This window comes from Saimiri boliviensis, chromosome 9 (assembly GCF_048565385.1).
Source record: "Saimiri boliviensis isolate mSaiBol1 chromosome 9, mSaiBol1.pri, whole genome shotgun sequence".
Lineage (NCBI taxonomy): Eukaryota > Metazoa > Chordata > Mammalia > Primates > Cebidae > Saimiri > Saimiri boliviensis.
In genome coordinates, this window is record NC_133457.1 from 79200736 (window position 1) to 79227829 (window position 27094).

General features: G+C 44.7%; 2 protein-coding genes across 2 annotated transcripts in view; one reads left to right on the top strand and one right to left on the bottom strand.

The window, feature by feature from the left end:
• MGME1 (mitochondrial genome maintenance exonuclease 1) lies at positions 1-25148 on the bottom strand. Its single transcript, XM_003933174.4, has 5 exons — positions 24829-25148; positions 23542-24122; positions 15860-16076; positions 2818-2950; positions 1-1166 (listed from the first exon to the last, which is right to left on the bottom strand). The coding sequence occupies exons 2-5, from the start codon at positions 24056-24058 to the stop codon at positions 1005-1007; spliced, it is 1029 nt and encodes a 342-aa protein (XP_003933223.1). The 5' UTR covers positions 24059-24122; positions 24829-25148; the 3' UTR covers positions 1-1004.
• SNX5 (sorting nexin 5) overlaps positions 25128-27094 on the top strand; it is a 27446-nt gene continuing 25479 nt past the window's right edge. Inside the window, exons 1-2 of the mRNA XM_010343737.2 lie at positions 25128-25243; positions 25480-25562. Of these exons, the coding sequence (XP_010342039.1) occupies positions 25512-25562 (51 nt within the window). The 5' untranslated portion in view covers positions 25128-25243; positions 25480-25511. The remainder of the gene's footprint in view (positions 25244-25479; positions 25563-27094) is intronic.

Here is a 27094-nt window from a genome sequence, read left to right on the forward strand (position 1 = left end):
TTACTCATATTTTGTATTTTATTTCTTATGAAAATGACTACCCAAAGAAGTCATTCTAACAGCCTACTATTTCAAGGCAGCAACTATAACTTAAATGCTAACGGACTCGCTCCCTAAGACAGAAAGGCTTTCCCCAGGCTGAAATGGGCATTGAAATTTCCCAAACCCAGTGACAACTGGTAATTTTAATTACCTATCAGATAGAAACAAATGGATTTTATAGTTCCTCTACAGCTGAAAAACGCCATAAACAATTGACTCTACCTACATGATCCGTTGACTTATGTCAGAAATAGCACTAAAACACTTACAATTGTGATAGGTTATCACAATAGCTCTGGCTACCTCTGGGGGTTATCTGGTGTTATGCCAAGGCCTGTTGCCAGCAACATGGTGAATATACTGGCTTTATGGACAGCAACTTTACTTGAGGCTAAATAATCATGTATTTATTTTTCTTAAAAGGTTAACTATAAGCTTTTCCCAACTGAAATATACAGAAAACCCCAATGTATGAAACAATTCTTGGGCACTGGTGTTGGCAGCGGTAGTTGGCTGACATACCCTCCCCGCACGCTCCCTGTCCTACCTGGGGGCGTGTGGTCCCTTCCCCTCTGGTGAACCCTGGGGAAATGCTTGGCACCCTCAGCCTTACTGCCTTCTAATCTCAGCGCAAAGACTGGGCATTCTGCCTGGGACACAAAAAGGTCTCTCAAAGGAGTCCGAGTGTCACCAGTGTGACTGTCCCTCCTGCGTGTCCTCCTTTCAGGTAAATCAGAGTAGCACAGCTGGGATTTCATGTGCCGAAGTCTGGCTCTTTACATCTAGACTTTTCGGGCTTTTCAGTCTCGTTGGTAGTAATACATTTCAACAAATTAATACTTCTATTGTGTTCGTGTAGCACTCAGACCTAGTGGCATCTCATTTTTACACTGCAGTAAATGGCAGTATATGTTCCCAAACTTTGAGAAGGTGCTGAATGTTCCCAAATAGCATCCTGTTCCCTACTCTGGTTTCTGAATATTCTGGTTCTTTTTCTTTTCTGTATATTCTTCTAGTCGAAGAAGCCACTTGGCCCAGTACTGGGAACAGAGCTCCTCATCCATGAAATGTGGGTGGGCAGGAGATCCATCTTTGTAGGCCACCACAATTAAACCACACTGAACCTAGGAAAAAACACAGGGCAATTCTCATTTCACTACAGGAGGTCCCAAGTTTAGGTTCATTTCCTTCTTACTCCAGGGCAAACTCAGTAGAAAAAAATCTACAGGCTATCTCCTAACTCAATTTCTAAGGTGGGCTGATCAAAGACTGCACCAGGACACAGAACACAAAGATGACAGATAAAACACTGACGGGTGGAAAAGTGCTTTTTTTTTTTTTTCTTTTTTGAGACAGGGTCCCACTCCCCTTGTCCAGGCTGGAGTGCAACGGTGCAATCTTGGCTCACCACAGCCTCAACTTCCCAAGCTCAGGTGATCCTCCCATCTCAGGACTCCTGAGTAACTAAGGCGGGCACCACCACTTCTGGCTGATTTTTCACATTTTTCATAGTGATGGGGTTTTGCCACATTTCCCAAGCTGGTCTGGAACTCCTAGGCTCAAGCAATCTGCCCACCTCGGCCTCCTGCCTCAGCCTCTTTCAAAGTGCTGGGATTATAGGCGTGAGTCACCACACCGGCCAAAAAGTGTTAATTATTTATTTATTTAGAGACAGAGTCTTGCTCTGTTGCTCAGGCTAAAGTGCAGTAGTGTGACCTTGCTCACTGCAACCTCTGCTTCCTAGGTTCAAGAGATTCTCCTGTCTCAACCTCCTGAGTAGCTGGAACTACAGGCGTGTGCCAACATGCCTAGCTAATTTTTGTATTTTTAGTAGAGACAGGTTTTGCCATGTCGGCTAGGCTGGTCTTGAACACCTGACCTGAGATGATCTGCCCACCTCGGCCTCTCTAAGTGCTGGGATTACAGGACTGAGCCACTGCGAACAGCCTATTTATTTTTGAGACAGGATCTTGCTCTATCGCCCAGGCTAGAGTGCGGTGGGGTTATCTCAGCTCACGGGAACTTCCACATCCTGGGCTCAAGCAATCCTCCCACCTCAGTCTCCCAAGTAGCTGGCACTGTAGGTGCATGCCACCATGCCCAGCTAATTTTTATGAGTTTTTGTAGAGATGGAGTTTCACTATGTTACTCAGACTGGACTTGAATTCTTGAGCTCAAGCAATCTGCCTGTTTTAGCCTCCTAGAGTGCGTGAGCCACTGTGCCTGGCCAAAAAGTGCTTTTTTAAGTGGAAAAGGAACAAGGAACAGATCAAGTAGTGGGATAAAAATAGAGATTAAAAAAAAAAAATAGAGTAAAATCCTAAGAAGTTATATATATTTTTTTTAACTTTTTTTTTTTTTTTTACAATTTTTCTCCTCTTCCCTGCAACCAAGGAGTTAAGAGTTTTGTTGCTGTTGTTCTTTGAGACAGATTTGAGACAGTCTCACTCTCTTGCCCAGGGTAGAGTGCAGTGGCACAATCTTGGCTCACTGCAACCTCTACCTGCCTGGTTTAAGTAATTCTCCTGCCTCAGCCTCTGGATTAGCTGGGACTACAGGTGTGAGCCAGCATGCCCAGCTAGTTTTTGAATTTTCGTAGAGATGGGGTTTCACCATGTTGGCCAGGCTGGTCTCGATCTCCTGACCTCAAATGATCTACCCGCCTCAGCCTCCCAAAGTGCTGGGATTACAGGTGTGAGACACCACACCCAGCTGGAGTTACAGCTGACAAGTAAGCATTGAGCAAAGCTTTAAGTGGAGGCTCAGTGTCCTGACCTGAAAGCTGTAGTTGGTGTCATGGTTCATGGCACCCATGTATGCCACTACTTGCAGTGGGTTGTCAAATGTATCTCGAAGAAAAGGTTTTGGTTTCTCTGATGTCTTCCAGTCAATCACACACAGCTTGCCCCTAAAGAGAAACCACAGGAATACTTTGTAGGTAATAGATCAAACTGAAAATCTCTACTAGGTTAACCCTCCTCTTATGTATAGTTTGTTACTTGTCACCCAATGACTATTGCTCCTATTCGCCATTTTTTTTTTTTAAGAGATGGGGTTTCATATGTTGCCCAGGCTAGACTCATACTGTTAGACTCAAGTGATCCTCCCACCTCAGCCTCCCGAGTAGCTGGGACTACAAGCGTACCCCACCACTTTTTCTTTTGCATCAAATAATCAGTGGATTCCTCCCCTCTTTCCCTATCCTGGTGGGGTTTATACTTGCCAAACGCAAGTATCAAAAGCAGCACAGGGAGTGGACTAATAACTGGTGACTCTCAAAGGACTCTACCAGTTCAATCTGTCTTTCATGACTTCAATTTCAAAACCAGCAGTTTATAGGGAGATTTTGTACATAGAGCATGTACATTACTTACATGTCGCTATAGCTCTAGACAGTTACAACTCATGCAAAATCAGTCTAGAGCAGCACTGGCAAAAGGAAAGAAACTGCGAGGCATGTGTCATTTTAAATTTTCTAGCAGCCACATCACAAAAGAGAAAGAAATACAGGTGAAATTTTTCTTTTTTTTTTTTAATTGGAGATGGAGTCTCTGTTGCCCAGACTGGAGCACAACGGCATGCTCTTGGCTCACCCCAACCTCCGCCTCCTGGATTTAAGCGATCCTCCTGCCTCAGCCTCCTGAGTAGCTGTGATCACAGGCACATGGCACCATGCCTGGCTAATTTTGTATTTTTAGTAGAAACCAGGTTTCATCGTGTTAGTCAGGCTAGTCACGTACTCCTGACCTCATGATCCACCTGCCTCAGCCTCCCAAGTGCTGGGATTACAGGTGTGAGCCACTGCACCTGGACACAGGTGCAATTTTAATATTTTACTTAACCCTAACATATCCAAAATATCAACATGTAATCAACATAACAAATTATTAATGGAATATTTTACATTCTTTTTTTGTACCAAGTCACTGAAATCTAGCTTGTATATTGTTACAGCACACCTTAGTTTGGCCTGATCAGATTTAAATGCTCAATAGATACAGGTGTTTAGTGGCTACTCTACTGGACAGTGCAGGCTTAGAGATAATTTTATTGTCTTTATAATTGTTTTGCAATATTGCCAAGTTTGACAATCTCTGTAATTGAGGAAAGGGCCCCAGTAACTCTAGGAGGCTGCCATTCCTGGTTCTTTTTTTTTTTTTTTTCAGATGGGAGTCTTACTCTGTCACCCAGGCTAGAGTGCAGTGGCACAATCTTGGTTCACTGCAACCTCTGCCTCTTGGGTTTAAGTGATTCTTCTGCCTCAGCCTCCTGAGTAACTGGGATGACCTATGCGCCACCTCGCTCAGCTAATTTTTGTATTTTTAGTAGAGATGGGGTTTCACTATGTTGGTCAGGCTGCTCTCGAACTCCTGACCTCAAGTAATCCACCTGACTCGGCCTCCCAGACTGCTGGGATTACAAGCATGAGCCACCATGCTATATTTCTGCCACAGACCACTTTATTTTTACATAATAAATGAAAAAATTAATGGCATTCTGTAAACTGTAAAATATTGATGAAAGAAACTGAAAAGGATACAAATAAATGGTAAGATATCTTGTTATGAACTGGGATAATTAATATTATTAAAATGTCCATACTACCCAAAGCAGTATATAGGGTCAATCTCTATCAAAATTCCAATGGCAGGCCGGATATGGTGGCTCACACCTGTAATCCCCAATACTTTGGGAGGCCAAGGCAGGCAGATTGCTTGAGCTCAGGAGTCCAAGACCAGCCTGGGCAACATGGTAAAACCCTGTCTCTACAAACAATACCAAAAAATCTGCCAGGTGTTGTGACTGGAGCCTGCTGTCCCAGCTACTTGGGAGGCTGAGGTGGGAAGATGACTTGAGCCCGGGAGGTGGAGTTTGCCATAAGCCGAGACTGTATCACTGCACAACAGCCTGGGTAACAAGGTCAGACCCTGTCTCAAAAAAAAAAAAAAAAAAAAAAAAAAATTCCATCATAATTTCACATGGAACCACAAAAGACTCAGAATAGCCAAAGTAATCTTCAGTAAAAAGAACAAAGCTGGAGGCATGACATTCCCTGATTTCAAAGTACAGTCATGCGTAGCTTAATGACAAGGATATGTCCTGAGAAATGCGTGGTTAGGCGATTTTGTCGTTGTGCAAACATAGAGTATTTTACACAAACCTAGGGAGGATAGTACTACACACCCAGACCTTTGCGCCTAGGCTCAAACCTGTACAGCATGTTACTGTACTGAATACTGCAGGCAACTGTAACACAATGACAAAGCGTTAGTATATCTACACACATCTAAACATAGAAAAGGTACAGTAAAAATATGGTATAAAAGATGAAAAATGGTGCACTTATACAGGGCACCTACTATGCATGCAGCTTGCAGGACTGAAAGTTGCTCCGGGCAACTGAGTGAGTGAGTGAGTGGTGAGTGAATGTGGAGGCCTGGGACATTACCACAGACTACTGTAGACTTTAAACACTGTACACTTAGGCTACGCTAAATTTACAAAATTGTTTTTCTTTCTTCAATAATAAATTAACTTTAGCTTACTGTAACTTTTTTACTTTGTAAACTTCTTTAATTACTTAATTAATTAATTTTAAGATGGAATTTCATTCTTATTGCCCAGGCTGGAGTACAATGGCATGCTTTCAGCTCACTGCAACCTCCGCGTCCCAGGTTCAAGTGATTCTCCTGCCTCAGCCTCCCAAATAGCTGGGATTACAGGCATGTGCCACCATGCCCGGTTAATTTTGTATTCTTAGCAGAGACGGGGTTTTGCTATGTTGGCCAGGTTAGTTTCAAACCCCTGATCTCAGGTGCTCTCCCCACCTCAGCCTCCGAAAGTGGTGGGATTACAGGCGTAAGTCACCACACCCAGCCACTTCTTTAATTTATTGACTCTTATAATAATACTTATCTTAAACACATCATACAACTATATAGAAATATTTTCCTTTTTTTTTTTTTTTTTTTTTTTTTTGTGATAAAGTCTCACTCTGTCACCCAGGCTGGAGTGCAGTGAGGCAACCTTGGTTCCCTGCAACCCCCACCTCCCGGGTTCAAGCAATCTTCCCACCTCAGCCTCCTGAGTAGCTGGGATTACAGGTATGTGCACCATGCCCAGCTAATTATTTTCATTTTTAGCAGAGACGGGGTTTCACAATGTTGCTTAGGTTGGTCTCAAACTCCTCACCTCAAGTGATCCACCTGTCTCAATTTCCCAAAGAGCTGGGATTACAGGTGTGAGCCACCATGCTCCGCCTCTTTCTTCGTATCTTTATTCTACACGCTTTACCTATTATTATTTGTTACTTTTAAAACTTTTGTTAAAAACTAAGACACACACACATTAGCCTAGGCCTACACAGGGTTAGGATCATAGTAAATACACAAGCCATTAATAGCTGTTTATTATCATTATCAATTATATACTGTGCTGTACATAATGGTATGTGCTGTTTTTATATGACTGGTAGAATAGTAGGTTTGTTTATACCAGCATAACCATAAACACGAGTAGTATGTTGAACTATAACATTACGTCACTAGGTGACAGGAGGTCTTCAGCTCCATTATAATCCTATGGGACCACTGTTGTACATGCAGTCTGTCGTTGACTGAGACATTGTTATGTGGAACATGGCTGTATATGGTAAAGCTGTTGTAATCAAACGGCATGATAATGGCATAAAAAGAGACACATGAAACAGTGGAACAGGACAGACAGCCCAGAAACAAATCTATGAATGTACAGTCAATTAATTTTCAGTAAAGGTGCCAAGAACAAACAATGGGGAATATCTTGAAAACTGTGTCAGGAAAACTGGATGTCGACTTGCCTAAGAATGAAATCGTACTCAATCTCATACCATATACAAAAGTCAACTTAAAGACTTAAACGTAGGCCTGAAACTGTAAAACTGCTAGAAAAAAAACATGAGAAAAGCTTCACGACACTGATCGGAGCCATGATTTCTCAGATAGAAGCCTGAAAGCATAGGTAACAAAAGCAGAAACACACAAATGCATCAAAAACCTTCTGCATAACAAAGGAAACAATTGACAGAAGGAAGACACAACCCACAGGATGAGAGAAAATAATTGCAAATCATACATCTGATAAGGGGATAATATCCAAAATATGTAAAGAAATCAAACAACTAAATAGTAGGAAAACAAATAACTTGATTAAAAACTGGGCAATGGAGCTAAATGAATATTTCTTTCTTTTTTTTTTAGACGGAGTTTCGCTCGTTATCCAGGCTGGAGTGCAATGGCGCGATCTCGGCTCACTGCAACCTCCGCCTCCTGGGTTCAAGCAATTCTCCTGCCTCAGCCTCCTGAGTAGCTGGGACTACAGGCACGTGCCACTATGCCCAGCTAATTTTTTTGTATTTTTAGTAGAGATGGGGTTTCACCATGTTGACCAGGATGGTCTTGATCTCTTGACCTCGTGATCCACCTGCCTCAACCTCCCAAAGTGCTGGGATTACAGGCTTGAGCCACCACGCCCGGCTAAATGAATATTTCTTAAAAGAAGACATGAATGGCCAACAGATAAGATGAAAAAATGCTCAGCATCCCTAATCATTAGTGAAAGGCAAGTCAAAATCACACTGAGCTATTACCTTATGCCTGTTAGAATGGCTATTATCAAAAAGACAAGCGTTGGTGAGGATATGCAGAAAAAGAGAACCCTGGTACACTGTTGGTGGGAATGTAAATTATCTTAGCCATTTGAGAAAACATCATGGAGGTTCCTCAGAAAACTAAAACATCTAAAAACTAAAACCAGAACTACCATATGATCCAGCAATCCTACTTTTGGGTATACAGCCAAAGGAATTAAAATCAGTATGTGGAAGAGACATCTGCAATCCCAAGTTCACTGCAGCATTATTCACAACAGCCATGATGTGGAAACAGCCTAAGTGTCCATCTAGGGATAAACGGATAAAGAAAATGTGGAGATACATACACACACACACACACACACACACACACACACACACACACACAAATAGAATACTACATAGCCTTTAAAAAACAATGAAATTCTGTCATCTGTGACATGGGTGAACATGGTGGATGGACATTTTGCTGATTGAAATAAGCCAGGCACAAAAAGACAAATACTGTATGATTTCACTTATATGTGAAATCTAAAAAAGCTGAACTCAGAAGTAGGGAGAGTAGAATGGTGATCACAAGACAATAGAGACGAGGAGTGGGGAAGGGGAAAGGGGAGATGCTGATCAAAAGGTATAAGGTTTCAGTTAGGTTGGAACAATACATTTTAGTGATTTGTTGCACAGCCCAGTGACCATAGTTAATAACAATATATATTTAGAAGTTGCTAGAAGAGAGTTTTTAAAGGTTCTCACCATCAAAAAATGATAAATAGGTGGAGTGATAGATATTAGATAATTAGCTTATTTAATCTTTCCATTAGGTATACATATATCAAAATATCATACTGTAACCCATAAATATACAATTATTGTCAGTCAAAAACATTTTTATAAATTGTCGTAGTGTAAACGCAAATTAAAAGTGCATTAACAGTTCACAAATAGCTCTTTTTTTTTTTTTTTTGAGACGGAGTTTCACTGTTGTTACCCAGGCTGGAGTGCAATGGCACAATCTTGGCTCACCACAACCTCCGCCTCCTGGGTTCAAGCAATTCTCCTGCCTCAGCCTCCCGAGTAGCTGGGATTACAGGCGTGCACCACCATGCCCAGCTAATTTTTGTATTTTTAGTAGAGACGGGGTTTCACCTTGCTGACCAAGATGGTCTCGATCTCTTGACCTCGTGATCCACCCGCCTCGGCCTCCCAAAGTGCTGGGATTACAGGCGTGAGCCACCGCGCCCGGCCACAAATAGCTCTTAAAAGATGCTCAGCCTCACTTATGTGAAATGTAGATTAAAAATACGTTATCAAAATTACTAATGCTGTATTGTTAAATGTATTCTCTCATATCCTTCGTAATTTAAAATGCATACCCTTGACCCAGCAACTTACCTAAAGAAAGTACAGGACAGCAATAGCTTAATATCCTAGGTGCAAGTGACAAGTGCCTGGGAGATTTAAGAAGTACTCATACCTAGTCTACTTCAGACCAACTAAATGTACTGTTAACTGCATATATCACACATCTACAACACACAAGCCAGGCATGGTGGCTCACGCCTGTAATCCCAGCACGTTGCGAGGTCAAGGTGGGTGGATCATCTGAGGTCAGGAGTTCGAGAACACCCTGGCCAACATGGTGAAACCCCATCTTTACTAAAAATACAAAATTAGCCGGGAGTGGTGGTGCATGCCTGTAATCCCAGCTACTTGGAATTCCAAGGAGGGAGAATCACTTGAACCTAGGAGGCGGAGGTTGCAGTGAACACATCATTTCACTCCAGCCTCGGCAAGAAGAGCGAAACTCCATCTCATGAAAAAACAAAAACAAAAACAAACGCATCTGTGCATCTCCCTTGAACAGCTCTGTAGTATACAAGGAGGCACATTGGCCACAGCACTGTTTGTAATTGTGGAAAACTAGAAATAACCCGAATGTTCCCAATAGGGAAATGAATGTGGCTCATTCATACAAAAGAATATCAAAAATGAGTTAAGAGAGAAGTAGGGCTGGGTGCGGAGGCTCAAGTCTGTAATCCCAGCACTTTGGGAGGCCAAGATGGGCGGATCCACCGGAGGTCAGGAGTTTGAAACCAGCCTGGTCAACATGGCAAAACCCTGTCTCTACTAAAAATACCAAAAAAAAAAAAAAAAAAAAAAAATTTGCCGGGCGTGGTGGTGGGCACCTGTAATCCCAGCTGCACAGGAGGCAGAGGCAGGAGAACTACTGGAACCTGGGAGGCAGAGGTTACAGTGAGCCCATATTGCACCACTGCCCTCCAGCCTGAGCGACAGAGTGTGACTCGGTCACACACACACACACACAGTAGTAGATTGGGCAAGGTGGCTCATGCCTGTAATTCTAGCACTTTGGGAGGCTGAGGTGGGAGGATCACTTCCTTCCCAGTTCCAGACTAGTCTAGGCAACACAGCAAGACTTGTTTCTACAAAAAATTAAAAAAAAAAAAAAAAAAAAAGCAGATCAAAACAATAATGCCAATGTCTACTGAATATGTAGTATGCATTAAGCAGTGTTCAGGGAATATCTCATTTTATCTTTATAACAACCCCATGAGGCAGGTACTACCATTTGTCTTATCTTAAAGATGAGTAAGTTGAGAGAGACTAAGTAACTAACCTAAGGTCAAGATGAAAAGCCAGAATCCGGAACTCAAGCAGCTGGCTCCTGTGTATCTAGAGATATCTATATATTCTGTATACTGTGCCTTTCACAGTTCTGTGTGAAATACCCGTGCATGTGTATTATACATAGTATTATGTGTGTGCTAAGAGTATAAAGAGCACATGATCTCCAGTTCTCCTGATGCTGTGTCATGGACCATTAGTCATTAAAAAAAAAGAAAAGAAACAAAAAAGAGCGTAGGAGGTAGACTAGAAGGACACATTACCAAACTTAAAACAGTGATCACCTTTGGCCACAGGCGGTTCAACAGAATTTGGGCTTAATCTGTAATGTTATATTTCTTTAAAAAAAGATCTCCAAATAATCATAGGAACAAGGAAAAAAAAGTTGGAAGCAAATGTAACAGTGTTACTAACTATTAATTCTGGGTGGTAGAAAATTATTACATGAGAAAAGAATGTTACAGATCTATATAAACTAATAAGGAAAGATCTCTAAGATTTTTTTTTTTTTTTTGAGACAGAGTTTCGCTGTTGTTACCCAGGCTGGAGTGCAATGGCACGATCTCGGCTCACCGCAACCTCCGCCTCCTGGGTTCAGGCAATTCTCCTGCCTCAGCCTCCTGAGTAGCTGGGATTACAGGCACGCGCCACCATGCCCAGCTAATGTTTTGTATTTTTAGTAGAGATGGGGTTTCACCATGTTGACCAGGATGGTCTCGATCTCTTGACCTTGTGATCCACCGGCCTTGGCCTCCCAAAGTGCTGGGATTACAGGCTTGAGCCACCGCACCTGGCCTAAGATTTTTTTTTAAATAATTTTTTTAAGTGGAAAAAAGCAGGGTATATTATCTTGGTTTAAAAATAAGTGTGGGGCCGGGCGCGGTGGCTCAAGCCTGTAATCCCAGCACTTTGGGAGGCCGAGGCGGGTGGATCACGAGGTCGAGAGATCGAGACCATCCTGGTCAACATGGTGAAACCCCGTCTCTACTAAAAATACAAAAAAATTAGCTGGGCATGGTGGCACGTGCCTGTAATCCCAACTACTCAGGAGGCTGAGGCAGGAGAATTGCCTGAGCCCAGGAGGCGGAGGTTGCGGTGAGCCGAGATAGCGCCATTGCACTCCAGCCTGGGTAACAAGAGCGAAACTCCGTCTCAAAAAAAAAAAAAAAAAAAAAATAAGTGTGGGGCCGGGCACAGTGGCTCAAGCCTGTAATCCCAGCACTTTGGGAGGCCGAGGCGGGTGGATCACGAGGTCGAGAGATCGAGACCATCCTGGTCAACATGGTGAAACCCCGTCTCCACTAAAAGTGCAAAAAATTAGCTGGGCATGGTGGCACGTGCCTGTAATCCCAGCTACTCAGGAGGCTGAGGCAGGAGAATTGCCTGACCCCAGGAGGCGGAGGTTGCGGTGAGCCGAGATAGCGCCATTGCACTCCAGCCTGGGTAACAAGGGCGAAACTCCGTCTCAAAAAAAAAAAAAAAAAAAAAAAAAGTGTGGGAACAAATGATTGTACATATGGTCATAAAATATCTCAGGAACACAGGAACTTTTTAAACAGAGGTTCAATACAGTGTGGGAAGTTATTCCTAATTGCCTGAATTAACAGAGTGTTTACATTACCCATTAAAAATTCAGCGGGGCAGGCACAGTGGCTCACGCCTGTAATCCCAGCACTTTGGGAGGCCAAGGTGGGCAGATCACCTGAGGTTAGGCGCTTGAGACCAGCCTGGCCAACAGGGTGAAACCCCGTCTCTATGAAAAATACAAAAATTAGCTGGGTATGGTGTTAGCAGGCACCTGTTATCCCAGCCTCTTGGAAGGCTGAGGCAAGAGATTCACTTAACCTGGAAGGCGAAAGCTGTAGTGAGCCAAGATCTCGCTACTGCACTCCAGCGTGGGCAACAACAGCAAAAACTGTCTCAAAAAAAAAAAAAATTGGCTGGGCATGGTGGCTCATGTTCGTAATCCCCACACTTTGGGAGGCTGAGGCAAGGAATCAATTGAGTCCAGGAGTTCAAGTCCAGCCTGGGCAACATGGTGAGACCCCACCTCTACAAAAAAGTAGAAAAATTAGCTGAGTGTGGTGAAGCTGAGGTGGAAGGATGGCCTGAGCCCAGGGAGTCAGAGGCTGCAGTAAGCCCTGACTGCATCGCTGAATTCCAGCTTGGGTGACTGAGTGAGACTCTGTCTCAAAAGCAGTGCCTCACACCTGTAATCCCAGCACTTTGGGAGATGGAGACAGGCAGCTTGACTTCAGGAATTCCAGATCAGCCTGAGCAACATGGCAAAACCCCCTCTCTACAAAACATAACAAAAAAATTAGCTGGGCATAGTTGTTTGCACCTGTGGTCCCAGCTACTCAGGAGGCTGAGGTGGGAGGATCGTTTGGGCCTGGGAAGTGGATGTTGTAATAAGCTGTACTCCAGCCTGGGGAGCTGAGCAAAACTCTGTCTTAAAAAAAAAAAAAAAATTCTAGGCCGGGTGTGGTAGCTCATGCTTGTAATCCCAGCACTTTGGGCAGATTGCTTGAGGTCAGCAGTTTGAGACCAGCCTGGCTAACATGGCAAAACCCCATCTCTACTAAAAATACAAAAAATTAGCCAGGCGTGGTGGCGGGTGCCTGAAGTCCCAGCCGCTTGAGGAGGCTGAGGCACGAGAAATCGTGTGAACCCAGGAGGTAGAAGTTGCAGTGAACTGAGACTGCACCCACCAAACTCTGGGTGACAGAGACTCTGTCTCAAAAAAAAACCCAAAAAACAAAAAACCTTAGTTTCAAAAATGTTCATATTACCAATGTTGGTGCTCTGATTTAAAGAGCAAAAAACAAAGAACAGTGCTGTGGACATACTTTCTCATCTCTATTACAAGCACTGGGTGTCAGGAACTTCTTATAAGGCCTTGGGTGGAGGTAACTATACGGCTTCCTAGATTAACCCAAAGGGCGGCCAAAAATAGTCTATTAAATCTCTTGGTAGGCCGGGCGCGGTGGCTCACGCCTGTAATCCCAGCACTTTGGGAGGCCGAGGCAGGTGGATCACGAGGTCAAGAGATCGAGACCATCCTGGTCAACATGGTGAAACCCCGTCTCTACAAAAATACAAAAATTAGCCGGGCGTGGTGGCGCACGCCTGTAGTCCCAGCTACTCGGGAGGCTGAGGCAGGAGAATTGCTTGAACCCAGGAGGCAGAGGTTGTGGTGAGCCGAGATCGCGCCATTGCACTCTAGCCTGGGTAACGAGCGATACTCCGTCTCAAAAAAAAAAAAAAATCTCTTGGTACACAGGGCTCTTCTCAGAGATGAGGCAGTTGTGGTATAAAACCATTAGGTAGTCTAAACAGTTTCTGGACTATTAGGGGTGTCCAGTCTTTTGTCTTCCCAGCCCATATTGGAAGAATTATCTTGGGCCACACATGAAATACACTAATAGCTGATGAGCTAAAAATAAATAAATACCCCAAAAAAATCTCATAATGTTTTAAGGAAGTTTATGAATTTATGTTGGGCTGTACAGAGTCTCGCTCTGTCTACCAGGCTGGAGTGCAGTGGCACAATCTTGGCTCACTGAAACTTCCGCCTCCCGGGTCTGAGCAATTCTCCCACCTCAGCCTCCTGAGTAGCTGGTACTACAGGAGAGCACCACCATGCCTGGCTAATTTTTGTATTTTTAGTAGAGATGGTGTTTCACCATGTTGGCCAGGATGGTCTCAATCTCTTGAACTCGTGATCCACCTGCCTCAGTCTCCCAAAGTGATGGGATTACAGGTGTGAGCCACCACCCTGGGCCTAGACAAGCTTTTAAACTTGTATTTTAACTAGCGCTCCAAGGTTTACATGAACAGATTTTTCTCCCTATCTTGTTCTTAGTGCTCCCTTGCCTTATTTGGATTAGGGGTATCTGCTGGTTGTGGCCACCCTTGTGTCAGAGGCGTTGGAACTAGAGCAACTCTATCTTTTTTTTTTTTTTTTGGGACAGAGTTTCGCTCTTGTTGCCCAGGCTGGAGTGCAATGGCGCGATCTCGGCTCACCGCAACCTCCGCCTCCTGGGTTCAGGCAATTCTCCTGCCTCAGCCTCCTGAGTAGCTGGGATTACAGGCACGAGCCACCATGCCCAGCTAATTTTTCGTATTTTTAGTAGAGACGGGGTTTCACCATGTTGACCAGAATGGTCTCGATCTCTTGACCTCGTGATCCACCCACCTCGGCCTCCCAAAGTGCTGGGATTACAGGCTTGAGCCACCGCGCCCGGCCAGCAACTCTATCTTGAGTGAGGGCTAGGAATATGAAGCTGGGACTTGCTGGGCTGCATTCCCAAAAAGTTAGGCATTCCTAGCCTCTAGATGCTACAGTTAAGGGAACAAATTAATAATGTTTACCAAACAGACCCAGACTTGGGAGTGTCCAGATACCCTGATATCTGAGAAACCAAGGTATTTCTAATTTTGCTTTAAAGATGATATCGATTCTTACAAAACATAGTAATTAAAAAATTACTCCTGCCGGGCGCAGTGGCTCAAGCCTGTAATCCCAGCACTTTGGGAGGCCGAGGCAGGTGGATCACGAGGTCAAGAGATCGAAACCATCCTGGTCAACGTGGTGAAACCCCTTCTCTACTAAAAATACAAAAATTAGCTGGGCGTTAGTCCTAGCTACTCAGGAGGCTGAGGCAGGAGAATCACTTGAACCTGGAAGTCGGAGGTTGCAGTGAGCTGAGATGGCGCCACTGCACTCCAGCTTGGGGGACAGAGCAAGACTCCATCTCAAACAAAACAAAAAACAAAACAAACAAAACACCACAGGAAGCTGTAGTAAGTTCAGAGCTCTGATCCATGTCAAGCATTGCCTGGAAGCCAGGAAGAGAGCTGATTTTCAGAACCAACAGATCATGGTGCTATCTTTAGGAAAATAGGAAAGAAAATGCAGGAATGAAACTGGATCTTATGGCAGGTACCTTGCTTTGGGGGAGAGGAAGGACAGGCTGGCAAACAGGCCACGTTAGGGATATTGAAAAGTCTCAGCTGGGTGTGGTGACTCATGCCTATAATTCCAACACTTTGGGAAACCAAGGTGGATGGATCACTTGAGGTCAGGAGTTCGAGACCAGCCTGGCCAACATGGTGAAACCCTGTCTCTACTAAAAATACAAAAACTAGCTGGGAGTGGTGGCAAACGCCTGTAATCCCAGCTACTCAGGAGGATGAGGCAGAAAAATCGATTGAACCTGGGAGGCAGAAGTTACAGTGAGCCAAGATTACACCACTGCACTCCAGCCTAGGTGACAGAGAGAGACTCTGTCTCAAAACAAAACTAAGGGTATATCTTTCTCCAACAAACAATTTGATTTTAGAATACTGGAGGACAAAGGTTCTGTGGCTCTTCTCCTTGTACCTGTTCTCAACCCTGCCCCTCCCAATTCTTCTACCTAGCACAAAGGTTTGGACATTAAAGAGACAGAGGCTGCAGGATCTATAGGCACACCTTTTAACAGGTACCATCTCGTATTAATTCACCTCCATACTGTATGGAAACAATCTCATACTTACTGATACTCGGCCACACAGTCCAGCAGACCTATATAGTTTAAGGTTTCATGTTGAACAGCACTTTCAAGAGCTCGCACTCCACTGACATCTTTCAGAATATGCTGAACACTTTCGATGTAACCAGACTTGAGATTTTCATCTCTCTCTTTTACGGTTTCCTGGGGTGAAAGTATGCTTTCCAAGGCTTCATGGAACCGTTTCCCTTGTAAAAAGACGTCTGTAAAGAAAATCGGGGAAGGGAAGGGGGAAACACAAGCAACGCTAACACTAAAAAACAAGTACTCTCAAACGCTCTGAACAATACAATTAAAACTTAATTAGTTTTAAACCATGTTCTCATGAAAAACAAACAAACAGAAAAATTAATTCTTTCTTTCGTTTTTTTTTCCTCAAGTCCAGGTACACTTAATAGTTATTTATTTCTAAGTGAAATCCGTAAGACCAAATTTCAGCCTCTTGTGAAACATAATATACTTTGAGAACCAAAGGGATTATTAATACCATCGTTAGGCAATAAAATGAATTAAAATTAAGTATTTCTAGGAGAATTAGGCCAAAGTCAGAACTGAAGATCTGGAGGCTACAGGACCACACCCAGTTTATGGTACTGTGTTTAAGTACCCAATTTAATAAGTTAACTGGCTGTGATTTAAAAAAATCATTAGAAATCTAGAGACGTATGCTTCTGTTTATAGTTCTTTTTAGACCAAACCTTAATTATGAACATAGGTGGGGGGATTCTTTTACTAATAGGATTAGTGACAAGCAAGGAATGGAAAATAAGGCACACAAAAATGAAAAGTAATGAATTGGATACTGTGGAATTTGGAGGGGGAGGAAGAGGAAAATATGTGACATTCTTCTCCTATACTTTTTTTGAGCGTTGGAACAGCCGGAAAAATTCAGCTGTGTCCCCAAATTTTTTCCCTCATATACTTTTTAAAAATTCTAACATTTAATATTTAACATGTAATATTTTTATAATTAGCCTTAGATTATTAGAATTCTGATGTATGGCTTGTAAGAGGATACATTTTCCCTCTTCCTAACATTTTATAACATGTGAATACAAGGGATATTTCATTAACCAAAAGGACACATTATTTTTCCCGTGTGTTCATTTTCGGAGGTCCAAGCCTTACTTTTTGTCCCCAGGTTATCTGAAAGAACTGCAGTGTCTGGATTTGTCAGCACATCCCAGGATCTAACTTGATTTTTGAACCCTCTCCTCATTTTCAGTGCTCCTTGGCCTCCGAGTGCTTGCATAGTTAAGCCCCTTCCTTGTATACATTTTAAAAAAGGGAACATAGCCTGGCATGGCGGCTCACGCCTGTAATCGCAGCATTTTGGGCGGCTGAGGCTGGTGGATCACCTGAAGTCAAGAGTTCGAGACCAGCCTGGTCAACATGGTGAAACCCCATCCCTACTAAAAATCTGAAAATAGCCAGGTGTAGTGGTGCACACCTACAATCCCGGCTACTCCAGAGGCTGAGGCAGGAGAACTGCTTAAACCCAGTAGTGGTGGTTGCAGTGAGCCAAGAATGTGCCCCTGCACTCCAGCCTGGGCAACAGAGCAAGACTCTGACTCAAGAAAAATAAAAAGAAACCCAGGCATGGTGGCTCATGCCTGTAATCCCAGCACTTTGAGAGGTTGAGGCAGGCAGATCACAAGGTCAAGAGATTGAGACCATCCTGGCCAACATGGTGAAACCCCGTCTCTACTAAAAATGCAAAAATCAGGCCGGGCGTGGTGTCTCATGCCTGTAATCCAAGCACTTTGGAGGCCAAGGCAGGTGGATCACCTGAGGTTGGGAGTTCAAGACCAGCCTGACCAACATGGTAAAACCCCGTCTTAAAAAAGAAAAAAAAATACAAAAATTAGCTGGGCGTGGTGGTGTGTGCCTGTAGGCCCAGCTACTAGGGAGGCTGAGGCAGGAGAATTGCTTGAACCTGGGAGGCAGAGGTTGCAGTGAGCCAATCACGCCACTGCACTCCAGCCTGGTGCCTAGCGACAGAGCAAGACTCTGTCTCAAAAAAAAAAAAAAAAAAAAAGGAACATAAAGAGATTCAAGAAATGAAAAACAATATTCACTTGTTTCTTGGTAAGAGGAGAGAAACAAAGAGGGGGCACTGATATGCTAAGCAATGGCCTTGGAGCTTTCAAAACATTATTTAATTTTCAAACCCAACAATCCAGCAAGATAAGAATAGTTACCACCATTTTAATGAATGAGGCCCTGTCCCACTAGGCAGTGCTGTTAATTTGCCCCAAAGCAAAAAGCTGGACAGGTAGCCAAATCTGTGTTCTGTCCAATCTACCATACAGTAGCACAAATGAGGCAATCTTGGACATCACCAATCACCAATTAGATAAATACAGAAACAGTAGGAAATACACATGCTTGGAACATGCCCGCAGAGACACCCACAGAAAAGGAGGAAAGTGCCTTATCTAATGAGATAATGTTAAACCACATTACATTGTCAAGTTTTTTTTTTTTTGCGACAGGGTCTCACTTGTCACCCAGGCTGGAATGTACTGGCTCAATCATAGCTCACTGTAACCTCAAACACCTGGCCTTAAGCAGTCCTCCTGCCTCAGCCTCCTCTGTAGGCATGTGCCACCATGCCTGGCTAATTAAAAAAAACGTATTTTTGGAGAGATGGGATCTCTCTACATTGCCTAGGCTGGTCTTGAATGCCTGGCCTCAAGCAATTCTCCCATCTCAGTCTCCCAAAGTGCTGGGATTACAGGAGTGAGCCACTGCACATGTTTTTTTACAAGGCTGGAGTGCCGTGGCATGATCTCGGCTCAATGCAATCTCCGCCTCCCAGGTTCAAGTGATTCTCCTGCTTCAACCTCCTGAGCAGCTGGGATTATAGGTGCCCACTAGCACGCCTGGCTAATTTTTTTGTATTTTTAGTAGAGACAGGGTCTTGCCATGTTGGCCAGGCTGGTTTTGAGCTCTTTTTTTTTTTTCTTGAGACGGAGTTTCGCTCTTGTTACCCAGGCTGGAGTGCAATGGCGTGATCTTGGCTCACCGCAACCTCCGCCTCCTGGGTTCAGGCAATTCTCCTGCCTCAGCCTCCTGAGTAGCTGGGACTACAGGCACACGCCACCATGCCCAGCTGATTTTTTGTATTTTTAGTAGAGACGGGGTTTCACCATGTCGACCAGGATGGTCTCAAACTCTCGACCTCGTGATCCACCCGCCTCGGCCTCCCAAAGTGCTGGGATTACAGGCTTGAGCCACCGCGCCAGGCAGTTTTGAGCTCTTGACTGAAAGTGATCTGCCTGCCTCGGCCTCCCAAAGTACTAGGATTACAGACGTGAGCCACCACACCCAGCTGGAAATGTCAATTCTATTATTGGCAAAAAATGGAATCCCTTCTGAAAAAATTATTTAGAGTTAAAGAAAATTCAACTTAGGAACTAAGTTATTCTACCCCAAATTTACTTGGCTCAATTGAAATTATTAACCCATGAAAGATCTATAAGAAATTTATGACTGATGGAATTAAAGCCTAGGAAAAAGAAGTGTAGCATTTATCTACACCAGGAGTCCCCAAACTAAACTATGGGCTGCATGCAGGCCCCTGAGGCCATTTATCTGGCCCCCCGCCGCACTTCAGGAAGGGGCACCCCTTTCATTGGTGGTCAGTGAGAGGAGCACAGTATGTGGCGGCCCTCCAACGGTCTGAGGGACAGTGAACTGGCCCCCTGTGTAAAAAGTTTGGGGACGCCTGATCTACACACTAGCTTAATGAAGCAGAAGATAAACATGTTAAAAACAGGAAGAAAAAAATTTAGCAAATGCCATGCCAAAAGACCATTCAGTTCTAGCTGCAAACTTACCCCTGGCTATGTTCTTCCCATTCGCATGATCACAAACATGAAAACCTAGATTACAGGATCCTTTAGACTCTAAGGCTCAGAACATTCAACATGAACAATTTATAAAAATAAAAAATGATTCCAGAATAGATTTACTGCATATAGCATAGGTCCACTTACTCATTCAAAGTAATAGTGAAATGTTTCAAGTCCTAGTATATGAAGTGCACTAAATAAACCTTCAAGCATCTCCAGTATCCTGATGATGGAACTGGCAGGATGGCTAATATTTCAGAATTAAATCAGTATAGCAAAAAACAAAAACTAAAATCTACCCTTTTTTCTTTCTTTTTTTTTTTTTAAAGACAGGGTTTCACCATGTTGGCCAGGCTGGTCTTGAGCCACCATGCCCAGCCAAAAACTAAAATCTAAACCCCAGCCCTTTGTGTGTAATTTATACACAAAATACAAATCAGAGTAAGTCAGACTCTCATTCCTGCCAGTCTTCAAAAGGTGAACTGATGCTTGGGAAACTGCTCAAGTATTTGGAAGAATGCCAGCTCTGGACACATTTCTATGTTCTCACCTTTGAGAAGACTAGGTAGAAATTAACTTATTGATCCAATATTTTTCATTACAAAAAATCTTTTTAATTTTTTAAATGTAATTCTTCTTGGGTGCCACCTTCTTGGGTTTGGGATTTAGTATCCTCCAGACCCATTAATCAATTTAGTGAGCTCTGATATGCTTTTTCTTTTTTTCACCATGACACTAATTATCCCCCTACTTATTTCAGAACCCATTGCTAATACTCATTTTCTTAAAAAAAGCGATTCTGGCCGGGTGCGGTGGCTCAAGCCTGTAATCCCAGCACTTTGGGAGGCCGAGGTGGGTGGATCACAAGGTCAAGAGATCGAGACCATCCTGGTCAACATGGTGAAACCCCGTCTCTACTAAAAATACAAAAAAACTTAGCTGGGCATGGTGGTGCGTGCTTGTAATCCCAGCTACTCAGGAGGCTGAGGCAGGAGAATTGCCTGAACCCAGGAGGCGGAGGTTGCAGCGAGCCGAGATCGCGCCATTGCACTCCAGCCTGGGTAACAAGAGCGAAACTCTGTCTCAAAAAAAGAGTGATTCTGCCTGGGTGCGGTGGCTCACACCTGTAATCCCAATACTTTGGGAGTCCGAGGTGGGAGCATCTTGACGACAGGAGTTGGAGACCAGCCTGGGAATCATAGGAAGATTCTCATCTCTACAAAAAATAAAAAAATTGCCTGGGAGTGAAGGCTCATGCCTGTAATCCCAGCACTTTGAGAGGCCAAGGCGGGCAGATCACCTGAGGTCAGGAGTTCAAGACCAGCCTGGCCAACATGGTGAAACCCTGCCTCTACTGAAAACACAAAAATTAGTTGGGTGTGGTGGCATGCACCTGTAATTCTAGCTACTCAGGAGGGAATCACTTGAATTTGGGAGGCGGAGGTTGTAGTGAGCCAAGATGTGCCACTGCACTCCAGCCTGGGTGGCAGAGCAAGACTGGGTTTCAATCAATCAATCAATCAATCAATCAATAAGCCAGTCATGGTGGTGCACCCCTGTGATTCCAGCAACTCAGGAGGCTGAGATGGGAGAATCACTTCAGTTCAGGAGGTCAAGTCTGCTGAGAGCTGTGATCATCACTGCACTCCAGCCTGGGTGCCAGAGTGAGACCCTCTCTCCAGAAGAAAAAAAAAAAAGTGATTCTGCTCATTTTTTTTTTTTTTTTTTTTTGAGACGGAGTTTCGCTCTTGTTACCCAGGCTGGAGTGCAATGGCGCGATCTCGGCTCACCGCAACCTCCGCCTCCTGGGTTCAGGCAATTCTCCTGCCTCAGCCTCCTGAGTAGCTGGGATTACAGGCACGCGCCACCATGCCCAGCTAATTTTTTGTATTTTTAGTAGAGACGGGGTTTCACCATGTTGACCAGGTTGGTCTCGATCTCTCGACCTTGTGATCCACCCGCCTCGGCCTCCCAAAGTGCTGGGATTACAGGCTTGAGCCACCGCGCCCGGCTTCTGCTCATTTCTTAAGGTCGATACTGAGTTAACCGAGAAACACAGCTAGGTGCTAATCTAGATCAACAAAGCTGACTCTATGAAAAAAAACCCACAGTCTTCTCTCTGCCCGGGCTAGTGGGGCTCATTCACATTCCAAACAGAAATTCCTCTCTGCTGCACTTCCTTACTTTATGCCAAGAGCTACAGGCCCTAGGGTCCCACGTGTCCCAGCAGGTTTCTACCTTTTAATAATACATTTCTTATTAGTAATTTCAGTTGTGATAAACTCAATTCTAAATTTTTTAAAAAACTGTAAGATGCCATTAAAAGATTTTTATAGCCGGGCGCGGTGGCTCAAGCCTGTAATCCCAGCACTTTGGGAGGCCGAGGCGGGTGGATCACGAGGTCGAGAGATCGAGACCATCCTGGTCAACATGGTGAAACCCCGTCTCTACTAAAAATACAAACAATTAGCTGGGCATGGTGGCACGTGCCTGTAATCTCAGCTACTCAGGAGGCTGAGGCAGGAGAATTGCCTGAACCCAGGAGGCGGAGGTTGCGGTGAGCCGAGATCGTGCCATTGCACTCCAGCCTGGGTAACAAGAGCGAAAGTCCGTCTCAAAAAAAAAAAAAAAAAAAAAAAAGATTTTTATGTTGCTTGCTTGGAAAGCAGAGAATAGTTTGGTGGTTGCTACTAATTAACTATCTCAGGGAAGCAGTTAGCTCATGCATTTATAATCCTTACCCCACACAGCTGAGGAATGTTATAAGGAGCTAAGGTCTTGACTATTTTTTGTTATATCCAGTACCACTTGTAGGTAGTATTTTTCTTTAGAACATATGACATGTTTAGTATGTTACACACATGCCCACACACATAGTTTTAAGAGTCTGTATTAGGGGAAAGACGACTTTAAATAGAGGCCCAGCCTATGGCAAGGGTTAGTACACTATTCTTAAAAATAAAAAGAGTTTGTGGCCGGGCGCGGTGGCTCACACCTGTGGTAATCTCAGCACTTCGCAAGGCCATGGCGGGTGTATCACGAGGTCAGGAGATCAAGACCATCCTGGCTAATACAGTGAAACCCCGTCTCTATTAAAAATACAAAAAATTAGCCAGGCATGGTGGCACACACCTGTAGTCCCAGCTACTCAGGAGGCTGAGGCAGGAGAATCGCTAGGACCCAGGAGGTGGAGGTTGCAGCGAGCCAAGATTGAGCCACTGCACTCCAGCCTGGGCGGCAGAGTGAGACTCCATCTCAAAAAATAAATAAATAAAATTAAGGAAGCTATTCTCCTCACTTGTCCAAGTTGAGTAAATTAGAAGTTGAAGGTGAAAGTGTATTTATTCTCAGATACTTATCAAGAACCTCTGATTATTTCAGTTTACATGCGTTCTGACCTGCTGCTGGGTCTTTAAATTTACGAGTCAGTTTACACTAATAAGTAGCACACTGGGTATTTACTAGATTCTAAGTAGAGTATCTAGCTAACAACTAGAATTCAGGTGACTGACTTTTTTCCATCATCAAAGGAAACAAGCAATTTTAATATTGTTGGTAGCTGATAAAACAAGTGACTTTAAGTATTAGTCAAATTATTTGATCTATTTTAGTTTCATCTGTAAAATGTGGATAACATCTATAATTCCCAGGACTGTCATGAGGGTCAAGTGAGTTAATACACAAAGTGCTATTTAATGTTAATTACTAATTGAAAGGAGTTCCTAGCTAGTAAGTTTAAAAAAAGAAGACACTGTTGCTCTCTACTCTAGAAAACACAGCAAACATACAGAACAAGATTTGAGATAATTACTTGAAGTATATTCTTTAAAGCCATCTTCTCCCAGTTCCAGAATCATCCGCTGTTTCCACCTCTCCAACCAGAAAACCTGCTGTTTCGTCATGGTCTGCTGAAGGACTCGGGTCACACTTGGTATAAGATTCCTTTGCAAGGGGATTTTCAAAGGAACTGAAGGGTCACTTGCATTTGATTTATCATTTCTCTCTGGATTGAAGATAGGAAACCAGTTTTGTGGCATTCGTGTGTCCTCATCTTGCTTTGGGGGCTTATGCCTGATCACAGGTCCATAGAGTAAAGCATCTTCCTTCAACAAGGATTCTGGGGTGTGGGTGAGGCCTCTGGATGACAAGACAGACTGAACTAAATTAGAGTATTTTTCTTGGTCCACTTCTTCATATGGGTTCACTTTTTTCTTCCGGCCACATGAGTAAGAGGAAGTAGAGAAAGCCACAGGGGTAGCTGATTCCACAGAAAACCCCTTTGAACTCCTGAGCTGCCTGCAGATGGTCTGAAAAAACTTCATCTTCATTCAGATTTGTTTTCACTTTTCTCTAATCTGTTTGCAACGGTCGAGGGCCTTTATGTTTGTATTCCTATTAGAGAGAAAAGAACCATCAAAGCGAAAGCTGCATCGGAATGATATTGCACATCAAAATTGTACTCAGTGAACTTTTCCGACATGTTTGGACAGAGCCCTTTCTTGAGAAAGCCGACAGAGCGAGACTCTGCCTCCAAAAAAAAAAAAAAAAAAAAAAAAAAAAAAAAAAAAAAAAAATTATAAATAAATAAAGACTCTCAATACCCGAAGGACCAGCACATATTAAATGCGAATTAGTAGACAGCTTGGGGCAAGACGTCCCCAGTGTCTAATCTGCAGGAATGTGACGCCCAGGAAGGGGGGCGTGTGCGAGACACAGAAAAACACAAAGATGGAGCCCGTCCCAGGACTGCCACACAGTCCTAGGTGACAGACAACCACTGATTCCTAGGCACTAGGCTCTCTTCTAAGCATTCCGTGTGGACACTTCTCATTTGGTCCTCACACCCTCTAGTGCTGGTCTAGAATGAGTCCGTGGCACAGACGTGGAAATCGGGTTGGAGGGTCCAGGTGCTCGCCGCAGGTCAGAGCTGGTGGCGGTGCCGAGGTCCCGTTACTGTGACCCGCAGAAAGCAGCCTCCCGCTCCGCCCTGAGTGCGGACCCCTGGCAGGATCAGTGCGGCGGTGGCCCCTGGGACAGGGGTCTGGATTAGGGAAAAGACGACTTAAATAGAAGCCTAGCATACAGCAAGGGTCGGTACCTCGGAAGCCACCACACTTCGCTTAACTCCTACGGCGCGAGCAGCTTCTCGCGTGCCGCACTTTCACGCGTCCCGCGCTTTGGTTTCAAGTCAGGCACAGCCTAAGGCAAAGCAGGTCCAGAATGCCCCGCGGCGCTCACGCCCCACCGAGGACCAGCGAGCGGCAGGGAGTCCCTCCTCCGAGCGGAAGAGTTGGAGTCTCCGAAGCGCCGGCGTCTCCAAATCGCGCCCTTCTGCTCTCGCGACATCTGGTGACGTCAGCGCTCACCGCCATCTTGGACTCGGGCTGAGTAATAAAATCCTCCCTGCACCAAAACGCGGTCTTTCTCCAGACGCGCGGTGCTGGGAGTGTCAGTGGCTTCGCGTCCCTGTCGCGGCCCTGCGGTCGGCGGCCTCCTAGTGGAGCGGAGCAAGGGTAGGCCCGGTGTGGCGTCTTTGCCCGGCTCCAAGATGGACGGCAGCGGGGACTGGGAGGCCGCTCTGGGGGAGCACGTGGCGCCTTGTTCGCCTGCTCCCGGGGCAGCTGGGATGGTGGCGGAGTCCGGAGGCCTCCTGCTGCCGTCGGGCAGGGAGGCCGGCGGAGGCGGGGCCGTGGCCGCCCCTGAGAGGCGCCCAGGCGGCGGCGGTCCAGCCTCTTCTTTCCTCGCACAGCCAGGCGGCCCTTGCTCGAGTCCCGCGTCGTCATGGCCGCGGTTCCCGAGTTGCTGCAGCACCAGGAGGAGGACCGCAGCAAGGTGAGATCCTCCCCGCCTCCGGCTCCAGGGCGGGCGGCCCCGCGAGCTCCTGGGTCGCCACATTCTTGGCCTTGCGCGCCCCTGGGCCTTGGCTGCGCGCGGCCATCCCCAGCGCGGGAAACACCCGTGAGACCCGGGCAGCCCCTCTCCCTCGTCTTCCCTGAAGGCTGCCCTGGGGAGCCCTTGTATGTGTATCCCCGGATTCCCTCGTGAGGATAGAAGCAGAGACGCGGGACCTTACCCCCGGCTCAGGCGCTCATACCGAGCGGACTGCGAGAGCTGATCCCTGGAGACCCCAGAATGTGTTCCTTTTAAAACCTATCTTGACTTCTCAGTGACCAGTAGGTGAACGAGAAATTGACTTAACATGCGACAGACCAGTTTGCTTTGTTGCCCTCAAAATGCATCCCCCCCACCCCTTTCCACGTCTCCCCCTTCTTTTGAGAAAACGTGTTTTTGGCCCAAACAACTTGGGAAATTCCATGGAGTTTCCGAACATGCTTTTTACAACCTTAGAAACGCTAAATGCGTTGTTGTGGGAGTTGTGTAATTTTTAGTAGGTGCTCAAATACTTGCTGAACTTGGGTTTTATTTTTAAGTCTTATCCATTGATGTGAACTATCCGTAGGACACGTGTATCTTGAGGTCTAAAAGATTATTAATGCAATAAATTGAGATTACCGCAGTCAGTTAAAGATTCCGAGACTAGCTTCCACTCTTCACTGTTTAAGTTTGCCTTGTTAGTTTTGTGATGCATGGTTCGTGAGCCACAACCTTTCGTGCGGAATCGTCAACGTAAGTTCTGATAGATGAAAAAGAACGTCTAAAAATACAAGGCTCTCTAAAATGTAACTTGGAGCCCGTCTTACACATCTCTTGAAGTCAAAGGCACCTCCATAGAGAATCTTGTTCATCTAGTAAGTAAATAACAAAGTTTCAAAGCGGCTGGATTGTTGCAACAAAGGTATCATTGTTGCATTAATTACTGAAATAGAGCTTTGTATACGGGAGGGTCTTGTTTAGAGTGTTTTCTTTGAAAGTTATTTATTACTAAAACTGAAAGTGCAAACTTGACCACGATTCACTGTAAAACATAAGGGTACTTTCCTTCATGAAGGGTAGATACACTAGATGGGGATTTTCTTAGCATTTTGTTTTTTCTTTCTTTCTGGTACATTTCTTTTAGTTGTCTTGATTCAGAGTCAGCTAGGTAAAAGGACTAGATTGCTTCACCCCAGTCTTATAGTACAGTATTATTGCACCTGTTTGTGTGTGTGTGTGTGTCTTTTTTTTTTTTTTTTTTTTTTGAGTCTCGCTCTGTCTCCCAGGCTGGAGTGCAGTGGTACGATTTCAGCTCACTGCAGCCTCTGCCTCCCAGGTTCAGGTGATTCTTCTGCCTCAGCCTTCTTAGTAGCTGGGATTACATGCGCGCGCCACCATGCCCAGCTAATTTTTGTATTTTTTAGTAGAGGCGTGGTTTCACCATGTTGGTCAGGCTGGTCTTCACCTCGTGATCTGCCCGCTTCGACCTC

Excerpts from the sequence above, each read along its gene's own strand:
- MGME1 (XM_003933174.4), bottom strand. The coding sequence starts at position 24,058 with ATGAAGATGAAGTTTTTTCAGACCATCTGCAGGCAGCTCAGGAGTTCA. Across the intron at positions 16,077-23,541 it reads CTTTAAAGAATATACTTCAA|ACGTCTTTTTACAAGGGAAA; the intron begins GTAATTATCTCA and ends TTTTCTTTACAG. Across the intron at positions 2,951-15,859 it reads GACTGTGTGGCCGAGTATCA|GGGCAAGCTGTGTGTGATTG; the intron begins GTAAGTATGAGA and ends GTTTCTCTTTAG.